The sequence below is a fragment of the Rhinoderma darwinii genome, chromosome 8 (genome assembly GCF_050947455.1).
Source record: "Rhinoderma darwinii isolate aRhiDar2 chromosome 8, aRhiDar2.hap1, whole genome shotgun sequence".
NCBI lineage: Eukaryota > Metazoa > Chordata > Amphibia > Anura > Rhinodermatidae > Rhinoderma > Rhinoderma darwinii.
The window spans coordinates 15,746,746-15,768,635 of record NC_134694.1 but is presented as its reverse complement, the minus strand read 5'-3'; the positions used below and the strand labels follow the sequence as shown (position 1 = coordinate 15,768,635).

The following is a 21,890-nucleotide window of genomic DNA, read 5'->3' as shown; positions in this document are numbered from 1 at the left end:
TCTGTTGCTATGGTAACGGGGATGATGATTAGCAAGCGCCATCTTAACTACGGGTACAGGCGCTTCACATTAGCAAGAAGAGCAGTAGTGAGAGGATAACAAAGGAGCTTCTTATGTCCTCCATGTCTGTTCTCTGCTGCCATTACCAGTCGCTTGCTCTCAATAAACCAACACACAGCCAGTACTAGGAGATTATGTGTATACTGTGTGTGACAAGGGCTATGTGACAATAAGGACACGGACTGACAGATATATTAATCCTCAGTTACCCGGATGGAGCTATATCTATCTATCTATCTATCTATCTATCTATCTATCTATCTATCTATCTATCTATCTATCTATCTATCTCATATCTGTTTTATATCTATCGAATTATTTCTATCTATAATTTATATTATTTATTATTATGAATGAAACAAAAAAACATGCAATAAAGTATCACCATGTACATAGAAAGTAACACTGGCTGTGGGTCACTACATACTGATAATCTGATCTCTCTACAACCTAATAATATATAAGATGTACAATACTATACAGATATACGTATAGAATATATTAGTATTATCTATATGTGATTCTATTATTCTGTAGTGTGTTTATGCTGTACTGCTAGTATATAATATACAATATTGGGTATAATAAAGTATTTATAGTATATTACTACTAGACAGGCCTTTATACAATCTACATTAGTAGAGACAAGATCATGGTGCATTATTATTCTGAAGATTTTTCTGTACAGTGAGATGAGGGCCACACATAGTTGCCAGCTCAGTAATGATCTGTAATGAAGGATGGCTGCTGCTACAGATGACTGAGACAGGAGCCCACACAAACTTGTGGGATGTGTTTTGGGTCTGAGGGGGTCACTGTAGACGTCAATACTCTCCAAGGCTTCCCCAACCCTATTTATGGTATTACTGCCCTCAATGAAGATGGAGACGGCTGACGTCACGCGTCATCACAGCGCCCCCTAGTCTCGGTTTTCATTGGCCGTTCCATTGATAGCTGTTCTAAGCAGTGTTCTCTCCCCAGCCGCCGCATTTGAGGCTCTTGCAGATAAATCGCACTACCCCCTCCGCGCTGCCGCGATTCACCAGCATCCTGCAGACATGGACGTGGTCAACCAGGTAAGAGCTTGGGGGGGATTGAATGGGGGGGTACACCTGCTAGAAATAGGGAAGCACTTCTGTGGTAGATCCTACTGGAAGGAATAATATGCACTGAGAAAGGAAGACTAGACTGGAGATGTCATTGAGATAATAGAGAAACAGATGGAGGAAAGGGAGGGTATAGAGAGAAGGAAAAATGGTAGGGAGGAGGGGTACAGCTGAGAGGAGGGAGGTGAAGGAGACAGGATTAGCACATATAGGTGTGAATGCACCTATAGATCTGTATTATTTTATATACTGTACCCATACATTTATATATATATATATATATATATATATACTGGTAAATATGTGCATCTGTCTATATGTTTAATGCATACACACATGTACATAGATAGGTTAGACATACACAAAGATGCACTGATACTGCTCAATATATGTTTTATATGATGATTTTATATGTTGTAGGCTCTACCTGGCTGTAACGCTATGTCTTGTCAATGAGAATTGCAATGAGGTATTTATGGGGGATGAGCTAAGAGTCAACGTACAGGGTTTTCAGTATGAGGTACATGTTTATTGGTGTGATGACTGCTGAGGGTTACAGGACATGTATGGTATGATGACTGCTGAGGGTTACAGGACATGTATGGTATGATGACTGCTGAGGGTTACAGGACATGTATGGTATGATGACTGCTGAGGGTTACAGGACATGTATGGTATGATGACTGCTGAGGGTTACAGGACATGTATGGGTCACTATGGCAGAGACCGTAGATTGTACTCACGCTCTCTGCCGTGGCCTATTTCAACACAAGGACATTTGGTAAACCATTGAAGACACAGGCAAGGTTAATGATTATGTTGACGGAATTGAAGTCATTGAGAAAAAAAAAAAAATCTGATTTTATTTCAGGGTGTATGGAATAAGTCAGGTCTATTTACGGAATTGCAAATGACTAATAATGCAAATTTCTTGTTTATTGATGAAGAAGAACCAAGTGTGAGTGACCCAGTTTAGATAAGAAGATAATGCCAAAAAACATTGTAACGACCGGAGCTATAAATCATGAGTTTTATGCAAATTTAGCCCCATAAAATTATATATTCGATTTAATAGTCATCTTCTGCTCTCAGTCCATAGAAATTGTTCTTGGAGGGACCGCACTTGGTGTCTCTGTATGATCAGATTAATATATAATATCCATAGATGGAGCATGTAAGCGTACAAAGGTTATATAGATGTCAAATTAGGTAAACATCTCATTCCATATATTAATTCATACTAAATGTTTCCTGGCACAGATCTAGAGCTGGGTATCCTCATATGATCATGTCCTGACTTTACTAGGGGTTGGTATTTGCTTGGACCACCTGGTGGCCTTTGGAGATTTCATATAGGTTTCTTAACAAAGGACTTTACATATACAAGTCCTGAACCAGCTTGGTTCTCCTGAATAATGGACAGCTTTATTAATATGTTTGATAATTAACCGAGGTTCAAGGAGGAAGGGATGGGTCTTCAGGCTACAGAGGAGAAGGTGTGAAGTTTACTGGGCAGAAGCAGAAAGTCTCAATGACCTGGTAGTCCTAGAATCCGTCTCCAGACATATGGAAGACGTTCACCTCTATCTAGTGACAGACTAAAGATCTTCCTCCATCAGGATCAATGGTGTCTTCCAGCCTTTGTACCATTAGGACTAATCTGATGGCTTCTAAATGTGTTGATGCCATCTCTCATGTGGTCTTTTTTGTCAATGCCAGCCTCAACATTGACTCCACGTGCTGAAGGTCCTCAGTCCTCACTCATGGTCCCTTGTTCTTTATGCTCTTATCGTTAACCATACCAGCGCTCAATCTTCCTAATTTTGCTCCTATGGACGGACAGTCGATTGCAAAACCGCAGTAAGGATAACATTACCTTGTTCCTGCAGACTGTCTCCAGAAAATGCCTTTATGGACTGGTGCTTTCCTCTTGATAACCAAACTTCTGTTTACAAAAGGAGTAACTAGGTTTACACAGAATGATAGCCGTAAAGTGACCAACCCATATAAGCGATGTCAGATACCTACCCTGTTATCCTTTTTCCAAACCATACATTTCATTCTTATCACACATTATTGCTCATTATTGTACAAATATTTATTGTACGAATTGTTTTCCTAATTCAATAGTCCATAGGTGTCGTCCCTCTGAGAAATAAGACACAATAATGTAACTGATTAGCATGTCAATATAAATCTATATATACCCATAGGACGTCAAATCAAGATGGCAGTTTTCTGATATATAAGACCCCATTGCTCTAATATATCATCATGTTAAAGGGGTTTTCCACTTTGGACAATCCCTTTCAATTAGAAGGGTCCCATGACGATAAGATGCTCACAGAGTGTCCCGTTACTGGGATTCCCATTAATCAGCTTTAATCTGTGGGGTGGAACCCAGCAGCAAGTGTCCAGTTTCCCTGCAGCGCCACCACAGGGAAAATGAAGCATGGCACAGTGTCTAGTGAAATAAATGGGCTATCCATTCAATGCATGAAAGTGGCGGGTCCTCCAGAATAACAGACACTCTTTGTAGACACTCTTTACTCTGGCTAATAAATGAGGGTCCTAAACAGGGGATCCCCCTCTATTAACTTAGAATTCCCTAATAGGGTATTTAAAAGTGTGGTATTAAAATCAGACACCCCCTAACCCCCAATTTTCATTAATGTCCAATTTATAGGGGTTATCTCACCACAAAAACTTATCACCTATCCACACGAGTGCTGTATTCGGCTATCTCCGTCAGTCCCATAGAGCATGAATGGAACTAAAGCGTGACCTGCCGCTCCGTTCATACAAGGGACTCGGGACCCCCGTTCTCTTTATCGCAGGGGTCCTAGCGGTGGAAACCCAAGTTATCCTGTGGATAGGTGATTAGTTGTTGTGGTGGGTTAACCCTTTAACATAAACCGATGCAAATGTCTCTAGTAGCCAATCAGATCACTGCGTTCTGTTTCCAATGTGCATTAGAAAGATGAGAGCTGCAACCTTATTGGTTTCTATGAGAAACTGCGCTAAGGTTTATAAATCTCTTTTACTAGTTTGGTTTATGACTTTTGACTCATCCTGCATGTGTTTTGCAGTTGAATTAATAAAAGATTTCACTGAGTTAACATTAGTTGACACCATATACTTGGCATCGTCCTGGTTTATTACATTTATTGTTACCTAAAAAAAAAAAATTCGCTGAAGGGACAAGGCCGAGGGTCTGTCATCTGAGCGGAGTGAGATCTTAAATGGCTTCACATCCTGGAGGTTTACTTTATGACTTACACAGCGACCATGTATTCGGTGTGACTGTGGGATGGCACAGTGAGCTGCATAGAAATGACAGAGTGAGTATAGCAGGGAAATGGTATTTCAGCACCTTGGAAAGCGGCACACTGATGTATATATTATGTATGCTCCGTGCTAACCCCCCCCCCTTGTCTTCCACAGCTGGTGGCAGGGGGGCAGTTTCGTATAGTGAAGGAGCCTTTGGGATTCATCAAAGTTCTCGAATGGGTGAGTGATTTTTATTAATATATACATATACATTAACCTATTTGTGCATGTATATGTGACCTTGTATCTTATCCATGTGTTATTATGTATTCATATATGGCCACCACCTTCCATGGCATTGTACGGGGAGATTCATAACAACTGTCCTAACAGAGAAACTGTCTGTTGCCCATAGCAACCAATCACAGCACAGCTTTAATTTCTTATAGTGCTCTAGAAAAATGAAAGCTGTGCTGTGATTGGTTGCTATGGCCAACAAAGACATTTTTTTTAGGAATCTTCCCTCAATGTGTTTCGTGTCTTGCCCTTGTATAGCTGGCTGCTCATGCAGACACTTTGCGTGACATGTTGGGAGAAAACCTTGTTCATTTACGTCTTAAATAAATTATAAATCATCACGGCGGGAATTATTCCATGTAACATTTCGGATTTATAAATATATTCCTCCATTTACTGTTTTCATAAATGGGGCAAACAACGGCCTGTAATGTAATAACTGTGCCCATCATGAGGGCTTCATACTTAGGAGGCCATTTTGTCCAGTTTTATTAGGCTCTGGTAACTGCTGAACTGGAACTTTCTTATATAGTCTATACGGTACATATATAAAATCTCACTTATACAGTAAAATTCCTTTAATCTGGCATTTGATAATCCAGAAATGTTGATAGTCCAATAGAGTACTGATATATTTCATATTAGCACTTTACAACGTGCCGCATTACTGGAGAGTCAGTATATTTTATGTCTGTTACCAATAATCCAGAAAGTTTGATAATCCGGCATTTTCCATGGATTCAAAGGATTTTAGTGCTTCAACCCGGGCTAGGAGAGCTTCTTCCCCTTCACTTCTATGTCACGTAAAAGAGGTGGCGGGCCATTGGATCCTACCGAATGACTTGCAGACATTTTGCCACTTGTTTAGCGCCCCAGACTCTTCGGAGGGGTGCACATATATATATACACTATTCGGAATTGTCTGTATTAGGTTTTCGTCCGCTGTCTGTATCTTCTAGTTGGCATCGGCTTTGTCTAGCGCTCTGATTTGTGCATTCTCACACCCCGGGTTACATTGTAATCCTCTTTACTGTTTGCTATGGCCGATGCTCTAAAAATACTCATCAGTCTCTGGAGATGCAGGAGGTCACAATCCTTCTGTGGATTACCAGCAGCATAAATCCGGCCCAGTCTGCCCTCTGTGCACAGCTACCGCATGTCACCCCACCTGCCCCCCCGCTTTTTCATCCGCAGAAGGGGTGAAGTACCACACAGCAGACGTGCATTATTGGGCTTTTAACCCTACAATTACTGAACCCATATTCTGTGGCGTTTAGATATGACTATATGTAAAACAAATATTTCTTGGCATCAAAATGTAGCAGAGAAACAGGCACAAGATGGGTCTGTTGAGATCAACTGCCAACTTTGAGATTTACTCAAGAAATCGTATGTGCCACCCACTTCCTATCATCTTAACATTTGGCAGCAAAATAACATGACATATTTTTTCTTTAATAACAGATTTACATATGATTCTTCATATGTCTCAATCCAAGTTCTACATTTCTCTAATGGTATTACATTTCTAAATATTCTTGTTTATTATCTAGCACTTACATAGTGCCCACTGAGTCACCATGCTGTCCACCAACTATGCCACCCACTGAGTTACAATGCTGTCCGTGAAATTATGCCAGCCGAGTAACGATGCTGCCCAACGAACTATGCCACCAAATGTCTCCATGCTATTCATCAAACTATGCTACTCACGAAGTCACGATGCCCTCAACCAAACAATGCCACCCAGTAAGTCACCATGCTCTCCACCAAACAATGCCACCCACTAAGTCACCATGCTCTCCACCAAACAATGCCACCCACTAAGTCACCATGCTCTCCACCAAACAATGCCACCCACTAAGTCACCATGCTCTCCACCAAACAATGCCACCCACTAAGTCACTATGCTCTCCACCAAACTATGTCACCCACTAAGTCACCATGCTCTCCACCAAACTATGCCACCCACTAAGTCACCATGCTCTCCACCAAACTATGCCACCCACTAAGTCACCATGCTGTCAACCAAACAATGCCACCCATTAAGTCACCATGCTCTCCACCAAACAATGCCACCCACTAAGTGACCATGCTCTCCACCAAACAATGCCACCCACTAAGTCACCATGCTCTCCACCAAAATATGCCACCCACTAAGTCACCATGCTCTCCACCAAACTATGCCACCCACTAAGTCACCATGCTCTCCACCAAACAATGCCACCCACTAAGTCACCATGCTCTCCACCAAACAATGCCACCCACTAAGTCACCATGCTCTCCACCAAACTATATCACCCACTAAGTCACCATGCTCTTCACCAAACTATGCCACCCACTAAGTCACCATGCTCTCCACCAAACTATGCCACCCACTAAGTCACCATGCTCTCCACCAAACAATGCCACCCACTAAGTAACCATGCGCTCCACCAAACAATGCCACCCACTAAGTCACCATGCTCTCCACCAAACAATGCCACCTACTGAGTCACCATGCTGTCGACCAAACAATGCCACCCACTAAGTCACCATGCTCTCCACCAAACAATGCCACCCATTAAGTCACCATGCTCTCCACCAAACTATGCCACCTACTGAGTCACCATGCTGTCGACCAAACAATGCCACCCACTAAGTCACCATGCTCTCCACCAAACCATGCCACCCACTAAGTCACCATGCTCTCCACCAAACAATGCCATTCACTAAGTCACCATGCTCTCCACCAAACAATGCCACCCACTAAGTCACCATGCTCTCCACCAAACTATGCCACCCACTAAGTCACCATGCTCTCCACCAAACCATGCCACCCACTAAGTCACCATGCTCTCCATCAAACAATGCCACCCACTAAGTCACCATGCTCTCCACCAAACTATGCCACCCACTAAGTCACCATGCTCTCCACCAAACTATGCCATCCATTTTCTAAGCTCTTGAGTGAGGTTGGTTTTCTTCTGAGAGGATGAAATTACCACTAACCCTCCATTTTGTCTTTCCAGCATCATTCTACTAGATATTTGTACAGGAGGTCTATAGTATCATTTCCATGTGGACAAGTTGGTGCAGGTGTCATAGGCATTGATCCTCCCTATAGCAACTCCTATGGAGCCACTTTAAGGATAATATTAGAGAATTGCATAAATAGAAAAGTCATAATGTAATCTTTCTCATTTAGCTATAGAAGTGATCTGATAACCTGCGGGACTGTGGACGTGCTGATGGGCCTTCATGGTATCCATGTGAAATTAGATTTTTAATGGGACATCTGCCAATCCTCAGATTCCACTACTTCGTCCAATCCCATTCCTCCTTTCTCTTCTCAATATCGAGTACCTTCGCTTATAATGCCTGATTATTTGATGTAGCTGAAAGATGGGGCCTTCTATAGTCTGTATTTACTAGTCTTAATCTAAAAGGGGTGTTCCTACCACATACATGTGTGTCAATAGAATATGTAATAAATTCTTTGTCAATGGGGGTTAGACTGTTGTGACCCCACAAATAAATGGCTCCCATCGGCCGCACTGGGGAGACACCAGGTCATGCCGTCACAAACAGACATATCCTATTGATGTGTATTAAATGGGTTTGGAATAAATCCCTTTAGGGCATGTTCACACGGCGCTCAAAAAAAACCAGACGTGTAAACGTGTCAAATACGCTAGCGTTTCTTGTGAAGCGCTTTTTAAAATACAGGCATTTTTGTTGCGTTTTCCACATGTTTTGTGCGCCCCATTAGGACTCCCTTTGACTATGGTGCGTTTTACGTGTCAAAGAATTGACTTGATGCTTCTTTTTTACACAATGCTTTTTTTTTTAAATACGCTTGCGTAAAAAAAATGCGTTATATGTACTAATTGTGGACCTTCTCATTGATTTGAATTGCAAGCTTTATCAAGCATTTTTTGTCAAGTACACGCCGTGTGAACAGGGCCTTAATGTTTTATTCTTTACCTTAAAAGCATGAGTGTCGTCACTGTAGCCGCTTTCTTCCGTCTTCCTTTCTTCTTGTCACACTGCCTTCTCCTGATGTCTTTCTCTCTTTTTTACAGCTGTTTTCTATCTTTGCCTTCGCGACATGTGGAAGTTACTCTGGACATTTCACCCTGAGCATCGACTGTAGCAACAAAACTGAGAGCAAGCCTAATATTAAAGTGGACTTTGAATATCCATTTAAGTGAGTGTTCGGTTGTTCTGCGCTTCTAGATATTATTGTTCATAAACTTAGGCCTCATGCACACGACAGTAAGTTTTTACTGTCTGCAAATACAGACCCGATGGCTACAGACACACATACGTAGCCGCCCGCAATTGCGGAAGCGTCCATAGACTCCGATGGGCGAGTGTGTGCCGCAAGTGTGGACAAGAATAGGACTTGTTCTATATTTTGCGGATCGTTTCTACGGCCCGGACACACATCCGTAAATATATACGGAAATGGAATCCGTGGTCAATACAAATCAATGGGTCCACAATTTCATCTGTAATTACGGATGAAAATTACGGTCGTGTGCATGGGGTCTTACACTCAACATTTGGAGGTGCTTCATAAAAATATATTCGGGAACTGTCCAAATAGCAGTTCCTTGATATAACGTTAGGTTGGGTTCACATCTATGGTCGGCGTTTCCGTCATAGGAGCAGAACAACGAAAATACCGGAAGCTTGGTATCCATCGCAGGTTCCGCCAAGTCTCCAACATAGCATCCATTATTTTTCCGGACATAATAGCGCAGAATTCTGCAATATTTTGTCCAGCAAAAACAACGGAATCTGTGTCGGAGGCTCCAATGCAAATGTTAACGGCCCCTTAGTTGTATTGCATTCTTTTGCCACATGAGTCTTACTATAATATGATTTCAGCGGAAAATGTAAAATCCCTCGCTACTGTCCAGCAGGTACATGGCGTTTACAATGGCCAGCTATCTATTGTTCATTGGCATATATTATGGTGCTGTAACTGGAAGTCCGCAGCCCAAATGTTATGAACATTTCGGCTTTTTTTTTAACAGCGATGTGTGCATAGGGCCTGTATGGCTGCATTAGCCACCATATGGCACCTCCATACGGCACAATATTATGGAGGTGTTCTAGAATATTTCCATAATGCTGCATCCGATGGACCATGTTACAAAAAAAACGTATGAAATCGGAAGCATGGACTTCATATCCCCTCTTATAAATAGAAAGCTTCTCTTCTTTGGGATTTGATGTTCCCCTTGATCCGCTTTACATCACAATGTTCTCCAACCTGTTGTCTCTCCTGTCTTTTAGGCTGCACCAGGAGTACTTTGAAGCTCCAACATGTCGGGGCAGTGCTACAACCAAGGTGTTTTTGCTTGGGGATTATTCCTCCGCTGCAGAGTTTTTTGTCACAATAGCAGTGTTCGCCTTTCTTTACTCTCTTGGAGCACTGGTCACTTACATATTCCTACAGAACAAATATCGTGAGAACAACAAAGGCCCCATGATCGTAAGTCACACTTTATTATCGGAAATGGGAACTAAGCAAAACTTGTGTTGAAGATTAAGCAATCAATAGTCCTCCGGGCGTTTGGCAGATCACTGCCCGGGCACGCGTACACTGACTCGGTGTGTGTCGAGGGAGGCGCTGGTTCGGCAAGAAAAGTTCATAAATATCACAATGAATGAAGAAAGAAGTAGAGCCGCCCTCACCCAACTATGATGTTTTCATATGCTTTATTGCTCAATGAGAAGTGGGGGACGACGGAGATATGCACACGTTCCCGGGCAACAGCTGTTTCGCATAGACGCGCTTTCTCAAGCCTTCTAAAAAATGATCCAAGAACTGCATCAAAACTGTTGTGTGTGATACCAGGCCTAAGACTGGAATCACACATGCCCTTTTTTGAGCCAAAGAAAAGAGAGGATCCAAAAAGAAGTAAAAATATAAAATGAAAGACTAATACTTCTCTCTTTTGTATCTTCTCCTTTATTTGGATCCAAAATGACATGTATATTTCACACATAGCATTTTGATGTGTTTTTCGTGGCATTTTCATGTTTATTAGGTCAAAAACGGTGCATCCAAATGTTACTCTAAAGTTTATAGTGAATTATTTAAAAGGCTGCGTGCAAAGCATTTTGACTTATTTTTACTAGAATTATGGCTTTTTTTTCTGTTAATTTTCTCTATAGGATAGAAAAAACAACGCATGTACAAAATGACACTACATAAAAAATGCTGCCAAATAAGCATGTAAAACACCATAAAAAATGCACGTTACCTGCAGTTTAAAATGCCAGACAATAATCCTGTGTGAAGGAGGCCTAAGAGTGCTTGTACACCTACCGGTAGTGTGCTGTGTGACAAAACCATACACTGTTTTACCATCAGTTACCACAATTTTTCAATTTTGTTTTTTGTGTGTGTCTTGTACATGTGAAGCACATGTAACCATCGCCTGCAGTTTTTGGCCACGTGGCACATTTCCAGTAGGTGTAGAGGCCCCCGAATTCTCCTGCTGAATAGAAGTAATTCATCTTATAGCCTGTGTATGGCCTGTAAGGTTCAGCTAACCTGTACGATATGGGTATATTTCAGAAGGGGCATTTTATTGGGCATGTTTCATTTGGTGTTTTGATTACAAAAGGGCAAGTGAACTTGGCATTAAGTAAATTTGATATTAAGAAATCTTAACAAATCCAATTCCTTTGGCATTTTGATTACGCTTTACCCCATTGACTGGTACATGAACATTAACCTTTACGGCTATTCTGGAAAAGCGTTTAGGGTTAGATAGGTTTTAGACAGGGTTCTATGATGATCTATGTTTGGCTCACTAAAAGTACAGGGTGTCAGAGTCTTGTGGCCGTAATACGGACATTAAAATGTCGCTATAAAACCGACATCTGGAACTGGGCTAAGAGAGCATAGCAAAAAATTAGCAAATTGTCCATATATCTGTGGACAAAAATGAATTTAATGGACTCCCTTCAGTCCAGTAAAGCAGCACACATATTTTTTTCATGAATACTACCCTCCCTCCCCAGTTTTTTTTGTTCATTTACACTTTCCATCTTTTTCCTTGTAGGACTGTATAGTGACAGCTGTTTTTACCTTTCTGTGGCTGGTAAGTTCAAGTGCATGGGCCAAGGGCTTGTCTGACATTAAGATGGCTACCGACCCCGAGTTGATCAAGGTTCGGATCCCCGCATGTGAGAACCCAGAAAACAAATGTCAAGAAGTGAGGGATCCTATTATGTCCGGGCTTAATACCTCTGTGGTGAGTAAGATTTATAGCCGGACTGCTGCCTGTCCCATCTTGTTTTTATTCATAGGTACTCGCCAATTACTTATACACACAAGTGACACCTAGTGGTCATTCTGTTCTTTACAGTTTTTTATTTTTTGTAAAGCTACAAAGCAGTACCTCTTTAGGATGTGCGTTCACACTTGCAATTTAAAATAAATAAATATGGTTCATGATGGGTAGGTTGACAGATCCTTTTAATTTCTAATGGACTCAAATTGATCCCAAAGTGCATCAGTTTTCATCATTTCGCCATGATCGGTCTCTTAGAGGGTCCGCAATTTTTTGGGACTGAAAATCTGATGAAACGGATGTCAGTTGGTTATTTCTGCAAATGTGAACCTAGCCTTACATATATTATTATATGTGTATTTATTTTAAGTGAAAATGGTTTATTCACCGTAACAGTTTTTATTTATCCCCGCAGACTTAGTCTACATTCACACAAGCGTTTCAACGGCCGAGACTCTGGTCCGTTATTCACGAACTCGCAAAGCACATATTTTTTTTTTATTATTATTTTCAATTTAATTGATGCGTAAATCATGCACAGCACACGGATGTGCATCCTTGTGCTGTGTGTGATTTTCACGCACCCATTGTCTTCAATGGGCGATAGGTGCGTACAAACGCGCTAATATAGGACATGCAGTGAGTTTTACGCAACAGACACACGCTGCGTGAAAACTCCTGCATGTGTGAACGGCCCCATTGAAATCAATGGGTCCTTGTGCTGCGTGTGATTTCCCTGCGCAGCACACGGACGTTATTCACGTTCATCTGAATTAGCCCTTACATATGAATGCCACTAAGTTAGTTTCCAATTGAATATATGCATAGGGATGGATAAAATAATGTAAACTTTGGGATTCATTTAAACTTCTCCAGGAGCCAATTTTATCAGTCCAAAAAGGTTTTGCAGCACTCTAATTAGGCCATTTTCACACGTATGATGAGAGCTTTTTTTGCTCCTGTATTCTGGATGAAACACCCGGACCCCCCGCGGTTCATCGTTACCAGAGTTAGAGCATCAAAGGCTTCTACGGCGCGCTACGGCTCTGTCCACGACACGTTCTTGATCTACGTTTACCATGTTGGTGGGGAAGGCTCCGGGCTGGTTTACGACTATGCTTTTTCATCCTGAGGAGGGATCCCACAAAAAAATGAATACCGCAGGGTGGCCTATGAGTGACGTATGACACTGTATGGTATCAGTCACAGGTATACATCATGGGCTTTTCAATGGCATTTCATGACGTATACGTTTAAATGTTTACCAATCTAGTCTATGGGCGGTGTTTGCAATAAACGGATGTCTAATAGTTGCATCCGTGGACTATAATGGTATGTGTTTAACATATATGTCATAAACCAGGTCATGAGAGTTCATGACGTATAAGTTTAATGTACACCATTATACGTTATGGTGACGGATGTCTGGGTTAAAACATCCTTCACAGCCTATGTTTAACGTATACGTCGGGAGCTTTTCCCAGCGTATATTTTAAAACGTAGGCCAAATACATGCCTAACTCCGGTTCCGATGAACCTCAGGAGGTCCTGGTGTTGCGTCCTTTAAATGGGTGCAAAAAAAGCACCTGTATTACATTCATGTCTGAGTGGGTGCCCAGTAAGGGGTGTAATTGCCTGGTGGGGATACAGTTCCTGGAAGATCCAAGGGTGCCATTCACTATAGAGCAGAGGAATTGACGGCAATTGTCATCAGCACTTCGGTACGTTGCATTTCAGAAGGGGGAGGGAAGGGTACGGCCTGCCTGGGCGAAACTTATACTTCTTCCTCCAAGTGACAAGGGCTTATACTTATGGGGCTGTGTCCCCCAATGAATACAACGAGAAGAAGTTTTTACGGTGAGTACAAAAATTTGTCTCAGGAGCAGAACCACAAAATTACTGGAAGCTCGGGATCCATTGCATGACGGAAACCATCGGCGCCCAATGGAACCCATTGACTTATGGGTTTTGTCGGGTCTCCGACATGGTTTCCAGCATGTTGCGCTGTTTTGTCTGGCAAAAACCACGGAATCTGTGACGGAAGCTCCTAACAAAGTCTCCAATTCAGTAGTGAACGCCCCTAAAAGCTTTACAATGTTCCTATATACTTTCTGTATCAATGCCTCATGGGTTTCAAGATCTCTGCTTGCTGTAATTCAGTAGGAACTTTCATTGTTAACACCCAGAGAATAAAAATCTGTCCTGATCATGTGCTGGACACATTTTTTTGCTGAAACTGGAATATCCCTTTTATAATTCCTTTCACTAGTGATTTATTTGGTTAAATATTCTGTATTAGTAGACAACGAGACCATAACAAAATGCTGACACATAATATGCTGCTTCTTTCACTAGTGAAGTTTACCTCTGTCTAGTGTAATACTTCTGATCCTGTGAAATAGAAGATTGTCACATGTGCCAGGCTATCGGAATTTCTGGATTACCAAATGTCAGATTTTGAATGTATAGTGTAGGGAAATGCATTACTGGTACAACTAAAGTTGGAGTTTCTTCCAACCGTAGACATTTATGGCATATCCACGGGATATGGCATAAATGTCTGATCGAAATAGTAGACCCCCATCCTAGAGAAAGATGTGGGTCCAAGCGCTAGAACGCAAGTATCAGACATATATGGTGGGAATAACCGTTTAAACAAGACAGACATTTTGAAGACCCCTATAAACAGACCTTTTTATGATGCATTTTAGGTATTTTTGTAGCAGTGTTTCCTCTTTTCTAGGCCTTCGGATTTCTGAACTGCATAATCTGGCTTGGAAACGTCTGGTTCGTATTCAAAGAAACCGGATGGACAGCTCCATTCATGAAGTACCCACCACCAGCCCAGGAGAAACAGCCCGCTCCAGACACCTACGCCCAGGGTCAGGGTCAGGGCCAGGGCCCGGTTCAGGGCCAGGGCCAGGTTCAGGGCTACGCTCAGCAGGACTCTTATGGACAACAAGGAGGATATCAACCCGACTATTACGGCCAACAGCCTGAATACAACCAACAGGGTTACAGCCAAGGGGGATATACCCAGCAAGGTGTCCCAACCTCTTTCTCCAACCAGATGTGAGCTGGTGAGTGTCTCGATGGTAAGCAAAACTAATATCATCTGTCCTAGAATAATTATAGGTTCATGGAAATCCCAAATTCTGCCAAAAGAAAACAGATTTTTTTCTATGCAATGGAAACCTAAGTAACCATATAAATGTGACCGGACTTCCATAACCATATAAAGGAGAGCAGGTGACTTCTAATATTCTTTATAATATATAGTAAAGGGTACATTATTCCTTATTGTAAACACCTCATCTGCTGCAGAACCTCTTATTTAAAGAGTAGTAGTAGCAGTAGTAGTAAGCATCCACAATTATCCACAATTGATATGAAATGTCCTGATGCTTTTCAAAAAGATGGTGTGCAGCAGCTGAGGTGTGTATAATGATCTGCAGCAGATGAAGCACTGTATAATACACACTGCATCTGCTGAAGAACCTCTTTTTAAAGAGTGAAGGAACTATACCCGTCAGTGAATGGCACAGAAGAAGGAATTATTGTTCGCTGACAGACCTTCTGCTGGAAGGGATGAGCAGCGTCTATGCAGCACCACTTATCTCTGTATATCATCAGGTGACATCAGAATGTGATGTTTATGCAAATATTATTTACGGAAAATTCCATTGATGTGTAATTATATACATATGTTCATATCTTATAAGTCTCGGACACCGTTTGTAGGACACCCTTGCTCTGGATCTACGTCCCGCTTGCTAAGCAGCCAATGAACGTCTGCAAGGGCTGATAGTGGCAATAGAAAACCTAAAGCAGCACTTAAAGACACATAAACATTGTTCAGAAAGCTTTGTCCACGCACGGACAACTGATGACCTGTCCACAGGATAGGTCATCAGAATATAATTGGTGGTTGTCCTACACCCAGACCCCGCACCGATCAGCTGCCTCCGGGCGCCGGATGTTATGCAGGGTATGCAATATTCGGAGTCGGAACTAATAGGTCATCAGTTGTCCGTGTGTGGACAAGCCCTTTAAGGATGTTAAACATTAGACATCGAGCTGGAGAGTGAGGTATTAATTAATTGGTTCAATTAATCCCTTACAGAAAATGTATCACTTAATCTTCATTGTGTGGAATATAAGCTCTTGGGTCTAGCATTTATAACTGACTGACGCAGGACTGCAGTGCATAAACCATGCTAGAAACATGGCCAACCCGCATTCTGAATATTAACTATTGGCAGTGAAGTTCTTTTATCAAAGAGAGTCTGTCCTCAGATTTTAGCTTACCAAGTGGCTAACACCGATAGTTATCGATAGGGCAAAGCATAACATACAGGTGATTAATATCTTCGTGTTTGCATCAGGGTAAAAAAAAAAAAAAATGTTTTAAAAATAAAAAAATGTTTTGTTGTGCCGGACCGTATCTGCCGTACAAGGGTGTCCGGCATCACAAGCTCCAACCACTTCCTTCCCCAGTTGATTAAGGGCGCCACTTGTACTGCATGACGATGAAGACAAGCCGAGCCGTCAATCAACTGGGGAGGGGAATGGTTGCGGCTCATGATGCCGGACACTTCGTGGTTCGGCGGACACTACGCGTGGCAGAATAACATCTTTTTTTACTTTGATGCAAACACTAAGATATTAAACACTGATATGTTTCCGCTGTTTTACCCTATTGCTAACTTGCTGTGTCAGCCATTTGGGTGGCTAAAATCTGATGACCAACTCCTCTTAAAGAAGCAGTTCTAGAAAATTGTAACTCAAAGGGAAAAAGTATTGCGGTAATGTCCAAGGTGGACATAGAAGAGAGTGGGCCCTACACCAATAGCAAAATGGGGTCCCCCTCCTGGTTCTGGTGCAATTCCTCAGACTGTATACCCCACAATTATCAGGTCTTCTGGGAGGGGAAAGGTCTGAGATATGACATCCCATATAAACTCTATTGGCTACAAAAATAATAATAATCTTTATATAGCGCCAACATATTCTGCAGCATTTTACAATTTAGAGGGAACATGTACAGACAATATCAGACATTACATAATGACAAAACTGATTAACAAATCAGACAAGGGGAGTGCGGGCCCTGATCGCAGGAGCTTACAATCTTTGAGGAAATAAGGGAGACACAAAATGTCCAGCCATCTTTTATACACTTATGAGCCGGTCACCAGCCAGTATCTTTGTATGACAGACGTGAAGGGCATTAGGGTGCAAGGCGTGTGGGGGATACTGCTGAATGAGGGGTCAAGTTCTGATGACTATTGTAAAAGGGGGGCCAGGGAAAGGATTCAGATTAGAGAATGTTATAGGCCCGTCTAAAAATGTGTTTTCAGCGCACGCTTGAAACTATGGATGTTGTGAATTAATCTGATTGTCTGGGGTAGCGCATTCCAGAGAACGGGTGCAACACGAGAAAAATCTTGGAGACGGGAGTGGGAGGTTCGGATTATGGAGGATATTATTATAAAATTGTTGGCAGAACGTAGAGCATGAGTAGAGTGGTAGACAGAGATGAGGGAGGAGATGTAAGGAGGTGCAGCACTGTGGAGAGCTTTGTGGGTATGAATGGGCAACCAGTGCAGTGATTGGCACAGGGTAGAGGTGTTGGTGTAGCAGTTGGTCAGAAAGATGACCCTGGATGCTGCATTGAGGATAGATTGGAAATGGGAAAGTTTAGTGAGGGGCAGAACAACTAATAATGAGTTACAGTAGTCAAGACGAGAGTGAATCAGAGCGACCATGAGAGACAATCACACTGTGCAGTGAAAGAAGCTGGGCTGGAACAATGAAAAGTGCATGACGCTGATTGGTCACTGATTGGTCACTGATTGGTCAGCGTCATACACTTCTCTTCACAACGCTCAATGGGAAAAAGTAAAAACACGCCCAGTTGCCCATTAAGAAACGAATTAGCATAAATCTAAAATTGTTCATAACTTTGTCAAAAATGATCGTTTTTCAAAATAAAAACCACTGTTGTTATCTACAGTACAGCGCCGATCAGATTATGTAGGAGATAGGACACTTATAATCTGGTGACAGAGCCCTTTAAGTAGGAGTTGGTGGTCTACAGTGCCAAAGGCTGCAGCTGCACAGTACGGTCGGGGTCACAAGGTCTAAGGCAGATGTAACAGATTTGTTTGCGCAATACAGTACATCCAAAAAGTATTCACATGCAGGAAAAAAAAATCGCAGAGGGTGTGAGGGAAATTGTAGAAACAAATGCTGCAAATACTGCATTATAGGATACTTTCTAGGAAATGTTACCTATTGTGTTCCCTATATTCCTTTATTGCACACCTTATATTTTTCGAAATTGCATTTTCCCAGTTGTAGTCACGGATTTAAACCCAAAAAAATCACGGACATTTTTTTGCGAATGGACATTACTGCTGTGTGTGATGGGGATTCACTGGATGGGAACAGGGCTTCTACTAGTATTGAGGTATGCTGTCCCCAAATAAGATATTGGGGGACATTTAGCAATACTAATGCTACGGAAAGGTGGAGTAGTTGCCCATAGCAACCAATCAGATTTTTCCAGAGAGCCCTATGAAAATTAAAGCCACAACCTAATTGACAACTGCTCATTTTCTACATTGCTTGAGTCGATATTCCTTACTTTCATAGCGATCTATATCACCTAGGTTGCCACTTGTGTAATTCTCGTCATTTTACCAGAATAAGAATTTTCTGTATTTTTTCCCCCCTACATCATCATTTTCAAGATCTCTGTTTGCAATCAGTGAATGGAAATATTCTTGTTTACATTGGGGTTTAGAATCTGTACAGACCAATTTTTTTTTCTTACAGTTTAGGGTTTGCGGCAATGGTATCCAGTGTAGACAATCCTCTGTGAGCTAAATACATCCGTGCTTTTGTCCTGATAGTTTGTTACAATGTATCAGATTTACTTAACTGGATACAATTGTAGCAAACTCTCAGCTGTCAGAAGTCGGGTTTGCAGCACCTGAATGTAAACGAGAATGCTTCACTGTTCACTTACAGAAAACAGAGATCTTGGTGATATACTATATGTTAAAATTTATTAGAAGGTTTGGTAACATTTCGTTGTACGATGAAGGGGTTTTCCAGTTTAGACAACCTCTACCTATGTAAAGTTCCCACAAGGATATTCTGTTTTGGCAGGTGAGCGCTTCTATCATGACAGGGGAAATGAACATTACTCAGCGCCATTGGAATCAATAAGGTGTCTGTAGCCAGTTACTCGTCACAAAAAAAACGCAGCCGAGAGGGGGGAACCCCTTTACTACATCTATATGTCCTAATAGTGCGTATGAAAATGGGTTTTCTAAAACTGACAACCGCCTAAGTATTTTTTCTTTTTGTAAAACCTCTTTAAGCTGGGTGTACGTGGGCAAATATTATATATATATATATATATATATATATATATATTTTTTTTATGTTTTTTTTTCCACTATATCCCATTGATCGTTTCTTCTATCTTCTCTCGATGGACCAACCACCTCGTCAGTCATCCTGCCCCAATTCACCCCCTCCCCTCAAGGATATGAATATCCTTCTTACCTCTCCTCCTGCTGACTGTCTCCATATGTCATCCTTATCACAATCGCTATCAGTATCTGCGTCTCATCTCCTTGTCTCTCTCTGTGATTCTGCTCCTTCTGCGCACCTTATGGTCTTCTCACTGATCTCCATCTCTTTGTCTCCCCTCCACCCAATTTCTCTGTATCCCACCTTTTGTCTCCTCTTATGCCCCCTCCTCTTCTCTCTCCGCATTGCTCCTCTTCTCTCTCCGCATCGCTCCCCTTCTCTCTCCCACTCACATATCACATTGCCTGTCTCACTTTCTTAAGTCTGCACCCATCCCCCTTCATGTATTGCCATGTCTCCACCACTATCGTATCTTCTTCTACTACCTCTCCCTAAATTGCCACGTCATGTCTTATTATTACTACTGAAAACTGGCATTTTCCAATCCCCCCCCCCCCCACACTACATCCCTCCGCCTGTATCTACCCCACTCTCATTTATTATCTCTCCTATGGTCATGTTATTACATATGTAATATTTCCAGAAATTCATATCTAAATATCTCTTAAGGTAAGTGATGTAGCTATATGGGGTGCAGAGGTTGTAGCCCCAGCCAGGCTCTGGAAGCTGAGGAGACTCAAAAAGTACTACTATAAATTGGCATGTGGTAGTTGGGGCAGCTGAGAGTGACACTTTTAGGGCAACACAAAGGGACAGTATAAGATTAGAAAATAGGATCTGCCCCTTTCCGACCAAACAGTGCCACTCCTGTTCATAGACTGTGCTTGGTATTGCAGCTCAGCCTCATTCAAGTTAATGGGGCTACTCTGCAATACCGGACGCAACCCAAGTACAAATTTGGCGCTGTTTCTGGAAAAAAACAGGCTATTTTTTCTAATCTTATAGAACCGATTTGTAGAATCTGAAGGATTTTTATTACAAAGGAGCCGTTTTCTAGATAGTAGATGATTCCGATCATATCTAAATGTCTTTGCATGCAGCTGAAAGAAGAACGTTACAGTATTGGATAAATGTGGGATAATTCGTCTGATGAGGGAGGGGAAATCTTGACATCTTTGCCTATCTTTAACGATTCTCTTCTTTCATTTATCCTTTTCTTTTTCTCTTCCCCTGTTGCTTTACGCCCTGGTTTCCCGTTCTATCTTTCCTGCAGGCTTCTCCGCAGCCGATCAGTGAGCTCAAGCTTCAGGTTGTGATATTCTGATGTGCAGTGATGCAGCCCAGCTGCCCGAGTGAATATTAATGGGAGAATGTCGTGTCCGTGATGTTTATATAATATATAATATATAAATATATTTAATGATATATATCTGTACCAAAACACAGGAAAAATCCCATCTCATTCTACCAGAGACTGTCTTCCTGCAGAGCATTGCTGTGTTACCCTTCCCGCCCTCTTTACCAGAACCATGCAGAGCATTGCTATGTTGCCCTTTTGCTACCAAGAGTTCTGCGGAATATCTCTGCCAATCTCTTTCCTTGCCAGGCGGGCAGGGCTGCATCGCATCATGTTAACTGTTCCCCCAGTATTGTAATGTTACGGAGTGATGGACTTTGACCTACCCATCAGTCCTCCTGGCAGGGAAATAGATTTCCAGGGGCCCCTCGCTATGCGCACTGTTTTTTAAGCTTCTGGTTAGTTCTAGATTTCCTTTAGCAATCTGTGACGTTTGCACATTGCAATGCATTGTAGGCCCTTCTTGCACAATAAAGGGATCGGTGAAGAATTTAACACTTAGAGGCCAGTTTGCCATGTGTAGAATAGGTAGGTCGGGACAGTGGAGGCGGCCATGTCAAACGACACCAGCTCTGGTGCGGATTAGTAAAGCAACGGAACCAAGAACGTACAGATGGTCAGATAATCCCTTCTACGTGCACTCTGGGTACTGAAGTGTGAACACCCCCTGTTTTTCTCTTGCCCGTTACTGCCCGCTTCATGTGCACATCTGCTCCACCCCAAAATCGCCTATGCCTGGTACCCCCTTGTGCTGTATATTGTGTTTGTGACACTAACGTTGCGTGTTGTAATCCTGACTGGAAAATAAAGACAGGCTGGAACAAACGGTGCGTCTGTGTGTTTTATCGTGACTAATATAGCTGTAGCGGCTCAGTGGTCAGCACTGTTGTCTACTGGGGTCCTAGGACCAAGGGCAACAGTGTATGAAGTTTGTATGGTCCTCCCACACTCTAAAAATATACTGATAGGCTTCCTATGAATTGTAAGCTAGGGAAATTGGATTGTTAGCCCCATTTGGGACAGTGAATGATCTGTGTATAACGCTGCGGAATAATA

The 21,890-nt window shown here is 42.1% G+C and overlaps 1 protein-coding gene across 2 annotated transcripts; it reads left to right on the top strand.

Moving 5' to 3' along the window:
- Positions 1-1,030: 1,030 nt before the first annotated feature.
- Positions 1,031-21,659, top strand: SYP (synaptophysin). Of its 2 annotated transcripts, none has more exons than XM_075835279.1 (7): positions 1,031-1,136; positions 4,611-4,676; positions 8,798-8,922; positions 10,020-10,218; positions 11,801-11,992; positions 14,775-15,111; positions 20,751-21,659. In XM_075835279.1, the coding sequence occupies exons 1-6, from the start codon at positions 1,119-1,121 to the stop codon at positions 15,105-15,107; spliced, it is 933 nt and encodes a 310-aa protein (XP_075691394.1). In that variant the 5' UTR covers positions 1,031-1,118; the 3' UTR covers positions 15,108-15,111; positions 20,751-21,659. The 2 variants fall into 2 exon arrangements, with proteins under 2 accessions (XP_075691394.1, XP_075691392.1); XM_075835277.1 differs by having other exon boundaries at positions 14,775-15,126.
- The last annotated feature ends 231 nt before the right edge of the window (positions 21,660-21,890 follow it).